A 15,744-nucleotide genomic window follows, 5' to 3' on the forward strand; every position below is an offset into this window, starting at 1 on the left:
CTTAGGAGAATATCTGGTCATGAACGGCTCAAAAGAGTGAGTTCCTTTTATCCTTTTATTTACCTTGAGATTGGGATATATATATATATATATATATATATATATATATATCCCAATCTTCTCTATTGGGCTTTCTATATATATATATATGGAAACTGCAGCTGAGAATCCTATGGAATACACACTTAGAGACACTGGGTGAATTCAGTGCCTATGTCAATATGAGTGCCTATGTTAATATTGATTAATACGGGCCTTAATGGATATATACCTCTTGCTCTATTTTTCTCATTATTTTCCAAAAAGTTTTTTAAAAGCTGTACTACCTAACTTAAAATCATTCCTTAGCATGAGATGCTCCAATTAAACATTAGTGTCTTCTTTCGAGTTATAATTAGCACATTATGATGTCTGGGTTTGCTGATATATTTTTATCTCACAAATCATACCACAGCAAAGATTGCAAAGGCAAGGTTTTTGTTAGAGGAGGCCATATAAGCAATTGTATCTTTGACCCCAATTCCTCTGGGCTCTTCATAGCTTCGATGTTCCAATACAGACACCCCGTGAAGCTAATCATGACTTGCAAACAGGGAGCGTGGAAATCATTTTTGTTTTCAATCAATTTAATCTTTTGTGCCTTTTAGCACTAAAGGCTTCGCTTGTCACATTTGCTTTTAAAAATTTGCCACTGTTGTTTTAAATTAACAAAGCAGGAATCCTTAATTAATAGAAACTTTTCTGAATGTAGTTAGATATTTTGAGTTAGAGCATTAAATAGCCTTGGAACATACATGTATCAATGTATAATTTTTAAAAAGATTTATTTGAGAGAGAGAGAGGATGCATGTGAGGGGAGGGGGAGAGGGAAAGACAGTCTTAAGCAGACTCTGCACTGAGCATGGAGTCTAACTTGGGGCTTGACCTCATGACCCTGGGATCATGACCTGAACCAAAACCAAGAGTCGGATGCTCAACCAACCGGATCACTCAGGCACCCTACTATATAATTTTATAGTGCCTTTTCAGGTTTTGTGGCTGGTAGTAGTTTGTTTAAGAAAAATAGAGTACCTTGATCCTTAATAACTTACATTCTATCTTGATGTAAAGTGGAATTTCTCATTTTAAACAACACCCCACTTTCACCTAAATTCACTTTTCAAATCTACTTTACCATGAACTTTAAAAGTGGATGGTTATTTTCTAAGTATTTCTACAGCAACTAAAACCCATATCATTCTTATATAGTTATTTAAAAAATTATTGTTAGAAACTTGTGTTATTATTTTCCCCTGGAAACTTTAATAGAATGTGGTGCCATGGACTGGGTGTATAGATAGAGCTAAAACATTATCACAGTGTTGAGAAAAAAGACAGTACACTATAGTGACCCTCCATCAACTTGTAACCTGTCCTTGTCTCCAAAGAGGGCATGTGTAAATAGAGTAAAATGTGGGGTGACTACAAGACTACCCAAGGAGAACTTGCATCCCAGAACCTTAGAGTCAGTTTCATATAAATTTATAAGAAATTGGAAACAAACGAAGGCTTTGCTGACTCAAACAAGTATGGGGAAAAATGTCAAATTCAGAAAAACAAGGAGTTATTTTGAAAGGACTATATATCACTACCAGATCAATTTTGTTTTAGAATTTTTAGGTAAGCAATAGGTTGATCAGACTGGCCTGTGGCTTTCTGGCAGCTTTAACTGTAAAGGAAATATGCCCTAAATGATGAGGACCAGTGGGCTTAGATGGGAAAATGGACCAAGATCATATTTCAAAATGTGACCTCTTTAGATACATCATTAGGAGACATTGAGTTTTTTAATATGAAATTTCATACTTAAAATCAAGAAATTTCATACTTAATTCTGAAAGCTAGAATTATTCTTTCTCTTGACCATGCTCTCATTAAATTGCATTATTCATTAAAATTAGGTTGAGTATCTACTATTAAATAAGAACTGTGATAAACCTAAAAGATTTTAAGAGAAAAGATGATTAGGACAACTGAAATAAGGTTAATATAGAACCATTGGAAGTGGACTTTTAAAGCAACAAGCCATAATCATACATCATGGTTGCTCGTATGAAAATAATATATGGAACTTACATATTGGTATTGGCAGTTGATGTCAGCCATTCGCCAGCTAAACCAATGATATCCAATCCAGTGGAGAGCTGGTTGAAAAATCGAGGATGACCTGGAGAGATAAGTAACAAGCAGGCATCAAAGCAAACCCAAATTTTTCAAGCTGTCTTCAAAGCAAAAGGCTGGCCATATTGATGGTGCCTCCATCCCAGTAGTCTAACAGGACTGCCCAAGGATATTAGGGAAGGAATGGCAGGTTGACCCACACTATACTAACCTTTAGCATTAATGATGTTCCTCAAACTTATGCTTCTGAAGAATGCTCTTAAAAGTTAAAAAAAATCTTATGTCATGAAACTAATAATCTTCCCAGTGTCTAGTGTCTAATCTATTAATTTTCAGATGAACTTCTCTGTCACAATAATTTTTTATTTTTATTTATTTATTTATTTATTTTTATTTTTTTACAATTTTTATTTATTTATGATAGTCACACGGAGAGAGAGAGAGAGAGGCAGAGACACAGGCAGAGGGAGAAGCAGGCTCCATGCACCGGGAGCCCGACGTGGGATTCGATCCCGGGTCTCCAGGATCGCGCCCTGGGCCAAAGGCAGGCGCCAAACCGCTGCGCCACCCAGGGATCCCTTTTTATTTTTATTTTTTTATAATTTTTATTTACACAATAATTTTTTAAATTACAAATCAAGATGTGGTGGTCCTAGTTTTATCTATAAATGTTTCAGTGTTTAACATCTCAAGGATTCAAGATCAAGTAAATCAACATTTATTGATGGAGGAGAGCTTGCAGCCCTCAGAGAGGGTGTGTGGCTCTGTGGACCAAACCAAGCTCAGGGAAAGTGCCAACTCCGATGCTGATGCTGATGGCATACCATCTCTGGATCCCTGTGTCACTTGAATATGATGTCAAGCATTGGTATGTTTTGTCCATATATAGTCAGGAGACCATTAAATCAAATTTATTGCTTAGATGACCTCGCATCTCCTCTGTGAAAGAGGCAAATACAGCCTCCTTCCACTCATGAAATTGTTGGTAAAATAATTGTTGTTACTATATAACTAAAACCCCTTGCAACACACAGTATGCTTTAACAGGCTTTGTTCTCAGCAAATTCAGGATTGTTGCCAAGTTTTGGCCAACTTGGCGTTCACAGGAAAACTCAATCCCACATCAGCAGGCTTGGCTAGGCTGTCATGAAGGTGTCAATGCAATAGATCATCTAAGGGTGTGTGACAGAGAACTGGTGTTAGAGAGATATGCTGACTGTTGTGTTTCCAGTAGAAATTGCTTTTGCCTCTGAAATAATTGTCAGAGAGCTAGTGTTTGAATGTTCCTGGTCTGAGCCCCCTCTCTGAAAATGTCTATTCTTTCTTGGGTGTGATGGAGACTCATTTAGAACATCCACACTATGACTTCTTATATCAGAATATACCAATCACTGTATCTAAAGAGTCCTCAAAAAATAATACTGATCTTCAGGGGAAAAAATGAAAATGCATAAACAGTAAACTTAGTGTATTTATGGGACCAGATTCCAGACATTCATGTAGATTACTCTAAATAGCTTAAACTAGCTCACTTTATTCTATTTTGCTCAGTGCCAACAGAATCTACGCAATCTCCTGCAATGTAACAAATTTTGTTGATATCCATTAAAAATATGCAATATCCATTTGAAAGCTTTTAAAAATAACCATTTCAAGACAAGACTGAATATATATATTTTTTCATAAATAAACGGAACCACACGTTGATAATATATCAAAACCACCCAATATGGTGGAGACAAAAGGTGGACAAAGATAGGTAGACTGACAGAAATGCCCTCAAGTAAATGTGAGATAGTATCTCTTTGTCCAGTGAGTATATAAAAGAAACAAAGTTGTCTAAAACCTTACTTTTATCTTATGACTACAGCCTTATGCCTCCAAAATCTTATACCAGAATTTCTACCAAGTAACAAAAAGACCTATTTTAAATTTCAGTTTCAACTCTCTATATTCAATGAAATAACAGATGAGAGAGGTAGTACTAAGCAGCACATGGCCTAAAGTCACATAGGGAGAAAAAGAGTTGTTTTTCAATAAATAAACTGGAAGGAAAAAAAATGGAGGGGGAAATGTATTAAGAGACATACCAAGCAATTACAATGTTGGAGACTTGCTTGGATCCTGACTCAAATGAATTATAACATTCATGAAACCATTGGGAATTTGAACACTGACTATTTTATATTAAGGAAGTGTAAATTTCAGATTTTTTTGATTTAATAATATTGTGGTTATTTATTTTATTTAAGATTTATTTTTTATTTTAGAGAGAGCACTTGCACAAGCAGGGGAGGTGGGGCAGAGGCAGAGGGAGAGAGAATCTCAAGCAGACTCTCCATTGATCATGGAGCCTACCTCATGCTAGATCTCAAAACCCTGAGATCACAATTTGAGTTGAAATCAAGAGTCGGAGGCTTAACTGAGCTACCCAGGTGACCCGAGTGCTTACTTATTTTTAAAAGAGTTCTTGAGGCAGTAACTGGGTGGCTCAGTTAGTTAAGCCTCTGACTCTTGATTTCAACTCAGATCGTGATCTCAGGGTTGTGAGATTGAGCCCATGGTGGGCTCCGTGCTCAGCCGGAGTCTGCTTGAGATTCTCTCTCTCTCTTCCTCTGTCCCTGCCCCACTCCTCTAAAAAAAAAAAGTTCTTGAGAATGAAGAATATTTGTGGATGACATAATATGTCTGAGATCTCCTTCTATACAATTGAGACGAGGCGAGAGGGGGAGGGGTCTAAGTGAAACAAAGTTGTTAGCAGTTGATAAAAGTTGATGCTGAGTGTCTGTTATATAGAGTTCATTATACTATTTACTTTTGTTTAAGTTTAAACTTTTCCATAATAAAAAGTTAAAAAAAGAAAGACAAAAGATGTTGGTATATCTACTGTGACTGAGGGCTGACCAGTCTCTCTCTCAGTTCATGAAGAATCTATATATACTGGTTCCTTTTTCAGAAATATTTAATTAATTTGTAAAAAGATTTCCAAATACCATCATCATCTCTTCAAAATTGCACCAAGTTCAGTATGTTTTCACTATTAAAACCTAATTCATTGGGCACCTAAGTGACCCAGTACTTGAGTGTCTACTTTGGCTCAAGGCATGATCCCGGGGTCTTGGGATCAAGTCTCGCATCAGGCTCACCACAAGGAGCCTGCTTCTCCCTCTACCTATGTCTCTGCCTCTGTGTGTTTCTCATGATTAAATAAATAAAATCTTCAAAAAACAAAAACAAAAACAAAAAAACCCAGGGCAACCTGGGTGGCTCAGCGGTTTAGTGCTGCTTCAGCCCAGGGAGTGATCCTGGTGACCTGGGATTGAGTCCCACATTGATCTCCCTGCGTGGAGCCTGCTTCTCCCTCGGCCTGTGTCTCTGTCTCTCATGAATAAATAAATAAAATCTTTTAAAAACATTTTTTAAATAAAATAAAAAAAACTAATCAGGATGCCTGGGTGGCTCAGCGGTTGAGTATCTGACTTTGGCTCAGGGCGTGATCCCAGGGTCCTAGGATCAAGTCCCACATCAGGCTTCCTGCATGAAGCCTGCTTCTCCCTCTGCATATGTCTCTGCCTCTCTTTCTGTGTCTCTCATGAATAAATAAATAAAATCTTTTTTTTTAAAACTTTTTTTTAATTTAATTTTATTTATGATAAGCACACAGTGAGAGAGAGAGAGAGGCAGAGACACAGACAGAGGGAGAAGCAGGCTCCATACACCGGGAGCCCGATGTGGGATTCGATCCCGGGTCTCCAGGATCGCACCCTGGGCCAAAGGCAGGCGCCAAACCGCTGCGCCACCCAGGGATCCCTAAATAAATAAAATCTTAAAAAAAAAAAACCTTAATCATTATTTTGGGTGAGTATTCATATCAAAAAAAAAAAAAAAACAAAAACAAAACAAAACCTCACAACCTTCCAATGTTTGTAGCTACCTGTGGGATTTACCCTTTGCTCTGATCCACATCTAAATGATAGCTCAGCAACCAGGAGCTGTGTTTTCATAGGGCAGCAACAATATATTTTCCCAGGGTCAACACCCTGAGATGCAGCAGAAGGTTTCACATGGCCTGAGAGACTATGAACTCTGTAAATGTAAATATCTGCTCCCAGAAGCTGCTCTGAAGAACAGGGATGGATGGCTACAGGCTAACTATCAAAGTGGAGTCATACTCTAGACTAGTAAGAAAGAGTCCACGCTCCTACGACAATGTGATGCTTCAGTTTTTGTTTTTTGTTTTTTTAAAGATTTTATTTATTTATTCATGAGAGACACAGAGAGAGAGGCAGGCAGACATAGGCAGAGGAAGAAGCAGGCTCCATGCAGGGAGCCCAATGTGGGACTTGATCCTGAGACTGTGGGATCACGCCCTGAGCCGAAGACAGACACTCAACCGCTGAGCCACCCAGGCGTCCTGATGCTTCAGTTTTGTAGGCAATATGATCTGCTATTTATGGCAAACCCACGCAGTTTTCTTTGAGGGACAACACTATTCTGAGCTTGATAAAAGTACATGGTCTCATCTCTCTGAGAAAGTGTATACAGAGTGACCCGACAAAATAAAAAAAACTGGACTAAAGCAAGTCCAGCTAACACATATAAGGAGAATTCGGACTCTTTTTTTTAAATCCAGCTATATAACACTACTTGATCTCCATCAGGAATAGGTTAGCCATCAGACCAAGGTGAGCTGCAAGTAAATTGATGAGCATGCTTCTCTTTAAAAATCAAACACAGACCTTATAATATAATTAAGTCTTGTCCATCCCGCAGTTATTCAAGGAAGCTACACTTATTTCAGTGGCATTGGCAGACCTTAAAAGCTGTTTGGGATCCCTTATTTAAAAATGCCTCTTTGGCTGGCCTCATTATTTCATTATAACACTTCATTTTTGACACCCAATAGTTCTTATTCAGCTCTATCACCATCAAGCTCCCTAATCTCGGTCTTAAATCTATCTTCAAGTGACTGGGAAGAGTGAGAGGGATAACAAAAGAGAGGGAGAGAGAAAGAAGAAAAAAGAACACGGGGCCACCAGGGGCTCCCCTGTGGTGGCATTGGTGGCTCCCCAATGCCATGGATGGTCTGTTCCTAGAGAACTGTGTGCCCAAGAGCTCAGGAAAGCCAGGCTGCTGTGGGGAAAGATAGCAGGGAGAAGAAGCCATTGCTTTACTCCTAGGCTTAGAAACAGCCAGAAGAGATCCAAGAAGTCCTTGAACTTGAAGCACCTGAGAAGTAATCACTTTGGCCAGGATCACTGATTAGAAAGGGTGCCTGTAACATGAAAAGGGCCCCCGGTTAGAGATAGGAGTTAGTGACTCAGAGTGTCTATACTCCAGACGTTGGAATAGGATGCAAATGGTCTGTATGTATGTGACGTTTTTGCCAAGCCAACAGAAGGTGTTGTGGTTGAGTCGTATCCCTCAAAAAGATATGATCAAGTCCTAACCCCTGATTTCTATGAGTTTGGAAAGAGGGTCTTTGCAGACCCTTAATCAAGTTAAGATGAGGCCATAATGGATTGGAATAGGCTTAATTCAAAGATTGGTGTCCTTATAAGAAAACTTTGGACACATCCATAGGGAGAAGGCCATGTGAAGGTGAAGGCAGAGATGAGAGTGATGCATACCAACCAAGGAATGTCTTTGACCACTAGAAGCTGGAAGAGGCAAGGACAGACCCTCCCCAAGAGTCTTCAGAGACACCATGGCCCTGCACACCTAAATCTCAAACTTCTAGCCTCCAGAACTGTGAGAGAATAAATTTCTGTTGTTTTGAGTGACCCCGTTTGTGGTAACTTGCTATGGCAGCCCTAGAAAACTAACACAGAGACAGAGGGAAATGAGCCCAATTCTCCCCAGTTTTAGGGAGAGGCCAGTGTAGGATTTATCAGAATGAAATAGGCATGAAATGGAGGAGAGAAAAAAAGTAGGGGGCAGGTCATTCTTTGGATTCATACAGTCTAAAAGGAGTGTAAATAAACCCAAAGGATGAAAAACTTTTTATACAGAACTTGACATAGCACCGTGTGTCTGTATCTTTAAATTTATCTTTATAATATAAATGTTTATAACAATAAATAATGATGAGCTTTTGCCAGGGTTGGGCCTTCTACCCACTGCCACTGCGTCAGGTTGTCCTGTGGCCACTGAGCACAATGCCGCCTTCCCTCACCACGGTTTGCTATCATCAGCTGGCAAGGGTGTGATGGAGGGCAAGGTTCCTGCCTCACGCCCTTACCTGTACGGACCCCATACTTCAGGGTGTCTCTGCAGTCAACCAAGATCTGCTCCAGGGACTCGGGGTGGTCAGACAGCTCCAAGTTGAAGCCCTCCATGCCTTCCAGCAGCTGGTGCGGGTGATGGAAGTCCAGTACCTTGGTGGAGCGATCAAATGTCTTGCGGACATAGTTGAGGAGTATGTCTACCACTTCCAGGAGGAACTGCACGGTTTGCTCCTCCCCATTCTTAGCTGGAAGCAGATCTGAGGGAGGAAAGTCCCCAAGAAGTTACCGCCTGGCTCATGTCTAGATTTCCTCAGCCCAGAAATCCCTAATATCAGCCACAATATCTTTCAGACCTCATTTGTTCCAGGTTATGTATATACATTGAGAATCTGATGTACCGTCTCCCCAGAAAAATACACATATGCCTATACACAGAAGTTCTGCATATACTTTCTGAAGTTTTACAGACTTTCTGATAGTTAGGCTGCTCATAAATGGAGCATTTTGAGAAGCCGTGAGCAGCCTGTCACAGCTATTGTCCATGTGCAGGCTGACCGGGCACCTGTCATGAATGTGATGGAGGAGGCCTCTGTCTTGCTCCTTGGGACCATGAGTCTCTCTCTCCATCTGGTTCAGACACTGGCCTTTTGGTTGGCATTATGATATGCTTGATCTTTGAAGGCAGAGAGTGAGAGCTCTGTGGGTAGAGGCTGAGGTCCCCTCTTCAGGAGACCCCTGAAGTGTGGTCCTCCGTAGTGTCCTTAGAAAACAAGAGCTAGAAGATGGGGCTCAGAAAGGTGGGAGAGAGAACTCCCATATCCCTCCCTCATCCTTTGGGCTTGGACTTTGGGATGCCTGGGGGTGATTTTGGGTTCTAGCCCTCTGGTAGGCTGGGTCAGCCAGGGAGGAAAACTGTAGGGGGTCCCAACTGAAGTTGTCAGCCAGAGCTCAAGAGCAGATTGTGTAGATTCCTTGGATTTACCTCTGAGGTTTAGTGAAGTCTTATTGACTGTTTGGGTCTGGCCTCTATGGCCCGTGGAGAGTTGATGGAAGGGAGTAGTGGGAGGTTTACCTTCAAGCTGTTCAGGAGAGACGGTACCTCGTGAGACCAGAGTTGTGGGGACAGCAATAATAGTGAAAGATCTCCAAAACGAAAATGAGTTTTAGAACAGTGCTTGATCACTAGGCCCAGCCACACAGTTTCCCAGAGTGATTTTGTCATTGTTGATGACCTTGGAGGATAAATGCTATTACGGGACTCACTGGATTGTCTTACGTGTAAAGATTCCCTCAGATTCTGAGAGTCTATGCAGCCATATATGTCCCTGCAAGTGTCTTTAGAATTGACTGTTTTTATTGACTGCTTTCATCTAGCTTCTAAAACGAAGTCCTGGGCAGTAGGGAAGGAGGGGGTATATTATATTTAAATCCTGGACACACAGTTTCATGACAGTTCAGAAAGTAATGATAGTTTTGATAAAAGAAGTAAAGTTTCAGGAAGAAATCAAGACACTCAAATGAGGAACCTACTGGATAGTACTAGCTGCGACAGGGGAGGGTAGGGAGGTGTGGGGAGGATAGGGAGCTGGGGAGGGGGTGTGGGGAGGGGAGGGGGGTGTGGGGACAGGAGTGGGGTGGCAAAGGTAGGCTGGCGGGGACTACCTCGAGCAAAGAGGTTGGAGAAATCAGTCTCTGTGCGCCGGAAACGGCCATCCCTGTCACTGTTTTCACAGGAAAGCAGGTTCTTGGAGGACTGCCTCTCCTTGAAGGCGCTCACAAGCCGGCTCTTCTCTTCCAGGCTGTTGGTCCTTTGCAAGAAGCCTGTGGCACAAGATGCTGGGTCAGAGGGGACGCACTGAATTCCTAGCCTCACAGGGTCAGCTGCCAGGCCAGGTCCACTCTCCCAGCAGGGCTCTTGCTTCTCCTGAGAAGCTGAGTCTCTGCATTTTATATATAAAGGCTTTGGCACTTCTGGCCTTCGGGCGGGGAAGGGGCAGTGCCAAGTGTCATCAGTGGCACAGACCCAGTCGTGCAAGAGAGGGAAACAGTAAGCAAAGCCCATTCTCCTCTCTGAACGTGACACTGAACTCAGAATTAAGTCAATTGGACAGCTTCCACTCCAGTAATCAGCCCCAGGATGGGGTTCTAAGGGGAAGGACACAATCCGAGAGGCTGCTGCTGGCACTGGGTATATGGGCTGTGCAACCAGAGGAGGGAGGGGGTGAGGACTGGCTGAGGGAGGGGGAGGCAGGGAGGACCAGCACTGAGGGCTAGGGAAGATGCTTTCCTCGGGCACCAGGTAATGCTAACGGGGTTGAATGTGTCATTTTTCTGACTCAAACCTGAAGAGCAGCTCTCTCCATACCACCTGCTGTCCTTGATAAAGGTATTGGGGAAAGAGCCAAGGAAGCCTAAAACCTTATGTGTGGCGACACTCACTTCTGTAAATACTTACTGAGCACCTATTGTGGAAAAGCACTTTGCCAAACATCGAGGACAGGGGACAGATAAAGGCAAATGAGACAGATCTCCTACCCTCCAGGAACTTAGAGTTTGGCAGATGAGGTGGTGACCAATGTTGTAATAAAGCTAGAAAGCCATCCCAGAGCTCCACAGAGCTGAACCCCGAGCCCAGGGCGGGATACAAGGCACCTCGCCTCTGCCCCTCAGGAGGAGTAGGAATCTCTCCTACCCGAGGTGAGCAGCGCCAACACCGCCAGTGGCAAACAGAGAAGCAGGTTGAGGCAAAAGGGCTAGAGACACCGCCACCTAGGAGCATACTCCTTAGTATCCACACCCCTCCCCTCCGGGGCTCAGGGCCTGCTGACCCCCTCCTTCCCTCAACCTCTCCTCCAGTTCTGCCTCAATCTTAGCCCAACAAGCCACACACTGAAAAGAAAAAGTCTGAAGCTTCTTAGTGACCCCACAGCTGTCTTTGTAGATACCAGAATCCTTGGGGGGTCATGCACATCACAAGACAGGAGTGGAGGAAGGTCCTGGGAGGTTGGAGGAGAGGCAAGTTGACCTGGGGGAAATTCAGCTTTGCTTCCCCAGGACTGCAATTCAGTAGCAAGGGGTGGAGGAAGGAGGGATGCAGGGGGAAGGCTGCAGTGATTGGAATCCTCCCACACGCAGGCACAGGGTCTATTTTTGGAGGGAAGAATAGCAAGGTAGAGTCACCAGGCCTTTTATTGTTGCCAGCATCTTACAAACTTATCCCTAAAGCCCCAAGGACATCAGGACGGGGGTAAGACACTATACCAGAGCTCCACACTGGATGGAAAGGTAGGGGTTGTATCCCTTCCCTCACCTCTCCCTCTACTTTCTGAATTTCCCATACAAACACCACGATTTGAAACCAGGAGCCAGAAGGATGTAGGAGCACCTGCCTCCTGAATTCCAAGACTGCTCCCCTGCTCCTGGAACAGTGAGCTATAGAATTTGCCAGGCTGAACAGACCAAATCCATGTGGCCTAATGGAGATGAGGTCCTGCCAGCTGAACTCCTACTCTCTCCGTCTCTCACCTCTGGTTGCTCGGACTCACTCCTTTGGGAAAGCCTTAAGTCTCTACCTTGAAAGCCCTCAGGGATGCCTTTCCTCTGGGCAGCGGCAGGACCTATGACCTGGATTTAGGCTTTGGAAACCATCTCCAAATCTGATATGGGCATTCCCAGAGGTGTCCTGATAGGATTGAGGGATGGTAATTAAGACACAACTTTAATTCTGCATCTCATCCCTGGACCGCACTTCCTGGAGCACACTAGGAATCAGTATTTGCGATAAATCCTATATTTATCTCTCGAATAGCATACTTACATCATACTATTGTGTTTAAAAGCATTAATTTGCTAATATAAACACCTAACGCATATTGTTATCAGAATAACAATTTCTTGGAAGATATTTGTTTTCTAAAATATTGGCAGTCTCAAAAAAGGTTAAAATGACTGAGGCCTTTCATGGCTCTGAGAGGCTCTGGGAAGAAATGTATGCTTCCCCAAGGATGACCAGGTGGTGGATGACATTGAAGTCAGTGCTTTGACAACTCCCCTGGCTAGCAAGGGGTCCTGGAAGCAGGGGTCCCCAAGACTGAAGCAGACCGTATTCCCTCTCGCTCTGCATACCACCAGTGAGGACCTAGCTTAAGCAGGAAGTGACCACCGAGCTCAACATTCCCAAGTGGCAAAAAGAAAAGCAGAAGTAAGCCGAAGCTGCACTTGACTTTGGTCAGCTTGTAGCACCCCCTGCTAGCTTTAGGGGCAGAACAGGAGGCAGACCGTGTCATGACTCCTCTGGGCAGTGGGGAGTTCCTGAGGCGGGTTCTTCACTCCTGCCCCTAAACTCAAAGGCCTAGGAGACCCATTGAGTGGGGAGGAGTGTAGAGAACTAGGGAGCACTTGGCCTGAGCGAGTTGCTACCAAATGTGCCTGTGAGCTGTGCATCACAGAAGGGCACACGGGGGGGGGGGGGGGGGGGGTGTGGAGGCTGAAGCCCATTCCCCCTGGCTCTTGTTCAGCAAGCTGTAGAATGGAATTGCATCAACCTAGAGGAAGGAAGGAGCTTTCTCCCCTGATTTTTATGGGCTGAAAGTACTTTGCCAAATGTCCACCCCCCAACTTCTTTTTATTTCAAGAGAAGCTAGAAATTCAGAATATTTGAAGTCTTTGTTTAAAAGTTGTATGGCAGCTGGCACAAAATTGAACACACACACACACTGCGTGGGCTAAATAAAACTGCTCTCAGGCTGTGTAGCTGGCAGCCAGTTTGGGACCTCTGCACCTCTAAGTGATGGAGGGCCAAGGACACACTGGGAAGTTAGCAGAACTCAGAGCTCCTGCGTCTCCTTCTACTTAAGTCATGCCCCCATGCTTGTAGCTATTCCCACTGGCGGGAATCTAGAACCTTCTCTGCAGCTTTATTTCTTCCCGGCTTCTGGGGAAGGGAGGTAGGAGAGGGGGTGGGAGCTGAATCTTGGCAAGGCACCGAAGATGTTTTGGGGGGTCACCCAGGGCAGTGGATTCGGAGATGGGAAGAGGACAATTAATTCCTCTGCTGCCTTAATGTGAAAGATCAAACCAACCTGGATAGTGTGTCAACAAGGCACCCTCCAGGCTCATGAATGTCAGGGATGAAGGGAGTTGGGGTGTCTGGGAGCAGAGGTGGGGGCGGCGGCTCTGGATTCAGGTTCAAACCAAAGACTGCACTTCGGAAAGCCAGAGTTGGCCCAAAGTATGGAAAATAAATCCGCCTGGTATTCTGTTTCCTTTCAGAATGAAGCCTAATTGTGAGGCCTCCTAACCCGTGGCCTCCAGAGCGTGCATTTTAGCAGAAGGCACTTTCCCCTCAACAGCTTACCAGCCCTTTGCTCCTGTCAAACGGGTGGCGACTTTCCTGAAATTACTGTTGGGGTGTCTGTGTGTGTATAGAAACAGGGAAGAAACTCTCTGAGGATGGTAGCCCCCAAACGTTCAAGAAGTTGACGCATCCTCCGGGATCCCTCTTCGCGGACCCAACGAAGCTCAACTCTCCTGCCCCCTTACCCTTTAGGGACACACCTGGGACGCGTCTGCGGAAGGGAAGGGGCAGTGAGGTCTCTCCTTCCCCTGACTCGGAGAGGGGGCCGCCAGGGGACCCGGCCTGCGGCGCGAGGGATGCGGGGACGAAGGTCGCGGGCCGGGCGGGCGGGGGGGGGGGGGGGTGGTCCAGGGCCTCGGGGAAGGCAGCCCTCGGCCCAGGTCTCCCTCACCCTGCACCCTGCGGGCGACCGCGGCGGGGGCCCGGGCGCGCTCCGTTCCGCTCGCCCGGCCGCAGGACAATGCCGGCTGCAGAAGCTGAGCGCGGTGGCCGCCGAAGGGACCCGGCGAGACGGGCCATTAAGCCGGGGCTGGCGGCGGGGGGAGCGGGCTATTCATAGAACAAAGCTCGGCGGCCGCAGCTGCCCCCCCGCCCCGAAGCCGCCGCGACCCCGGCCTGGTCCCCGCGTGCTGGGGCGAGGGCCAGAGCCGGGGCCGCCCCCGGCAGGGCTGGGCTTCCCCGGGAGCCTGCGGGGCCCAGGACTGGAGCAACGCTCCGCGCCGTGAATGCCGCCTCCCGGGTCAAGGGGACGGAGCCCCAGAAACGCAGGGAGGGCGCCTCGCGGCCAAGCGGGGAAGGGCCGATGGCTCCCGGCAGCGGCTAATACCCGCGGTCTGCTCCTGCCCCAGCTGCCGCCGGCCTCGGGCCCCGCACGCACAGGAGCGCGGAGCGCAGGCCCAGGGGACGCGCGGGGGCCGGGAGGGCGCGCGGGGGCCGGAGGGCGCAGGGGCCGGGAGGGCGCAGGGGCCGGGAGGGCGCGCGGGGGCCTGGGGAAGGCGCGCGGGGACCCGGGGAGGGCGCGCGGGGACCCGGGAGGGCGTGCCCCGCGGCCGCCCCGCCGCTATCTCCCGCGCGCAGCCGCTGACGGATGGCTCTTTAATAAGCCCCTCGTTAATCTTCCCCCGCCCCTGCACCCCCTGCCCGGGGACGACCGTATTTTCTGGTCCGATAAGACTAGAGATTTTAGACGGTGAAATGTAGCAAGGAAAGCAGGTCCTCATTGTTCAGCCGGAGCCACTCAGCTGTGTCCCTTCGAACAAATCTCCTTTTTTCCTTAGAAAAAATGACATCCCTTGGGCGTTTTCATTTCAGACCCTCATGTCTCCGGAGAACGGTTCATTCTCCTCTCCAGCTCCCGGATCTATTTTTCTTCCTCACTGGCAAATCGTGCCCGACACCCCCTTTCTGCTCCTGCGGCCCCACGCCTCCGCCCGCCCCCTCATCCTTCCCTCTCTTTCAAGGGCAAGCTCGGCAATCGCCCCGGCCTGCGCCGCCCGCACCTCCCCCAGGCAGGCCACCGAGGGCTCCGGGCAAAGCCTGAACAACGACATCGGAATCCGTTGTGACGCCTCGGGGGCAAATTCTCCCGCTGGGGCGGCCACTTTCAACGTACGCCGGCGGGGGGTAAGGGGGACGGCGACGTGCCAGCCTCCGCCTCAGGCGCAAACCGTGCCTAAGGCCTGCTCTCCAGGAAAGCCAGACCCGCTCACCTTTGGTACCAGACCTTCCCCCACGCAGGTGGAGCCCTCGCTTAGGATCCCCCGGCCCACGTGGGGCGGGAAGAGCGGGGCTGCCGCGCGGGGGCGCTGTGCTCGCGCTCTCGCACCTGGAGCGGGGAGGCTCCGCGGTCTCTGGGTGGTACCCCGACTCCAGCAGAAAAGGTGCCCCCCCACCCCGGCCGGGTCAAGGGGAGGCAGAGGAGTGTTAAGACTTGTAGAAGGACGTCTCGCCAGGCGGCGGGGCTGTAGGGAATGTAGAAAACCAAACCCAAGAGCCGGGATC

General features: G+C 46.8%; 1 protein-coding gene across 1 annotated transcript in view; it reads right to left on the reverse strand.

The window, feature by feature from the left end:
- Positions 1-15,744, reverse strand: part of GAD1 (glutamate decarboxylase 1) — a 42,248-nt gene that overhangs the window by 21,150 nt on the left and 5,354 nt on the right. The window contains exons 4-6 of the mRNA XM_072811520.1: positions 10,050-10,208; positions 8,402-8,644; positions 2,116-2,206 (exon numbers count right to left, since the gene is read on the reverse strand). Coding sequence (XP_072667621.1) covers positions 2,116-2,206; positions 8,402-8,644; positions 10,050-10,208 — 493 coding nt within the window. The remainder of the gene's footprint in view (positions 1-2,115; positions 2,207-8,401; positions 8,645-10,049; positions 10,209-15,744) is intronic.

This window comes from Canis lupus, chromosome 34, assembly GCF_048164855.1.
Source record: "Canis lupus baileyi chromosome 34, mCanLup2.hap1, whole genome shotgun sequence".
In the NCBI taxonomy this organism is placed as follows: Eukaryota; Metazoa; Chordata; class Mammalia; order Carnivora; family Canidae; genus Canis; species Canis lupus.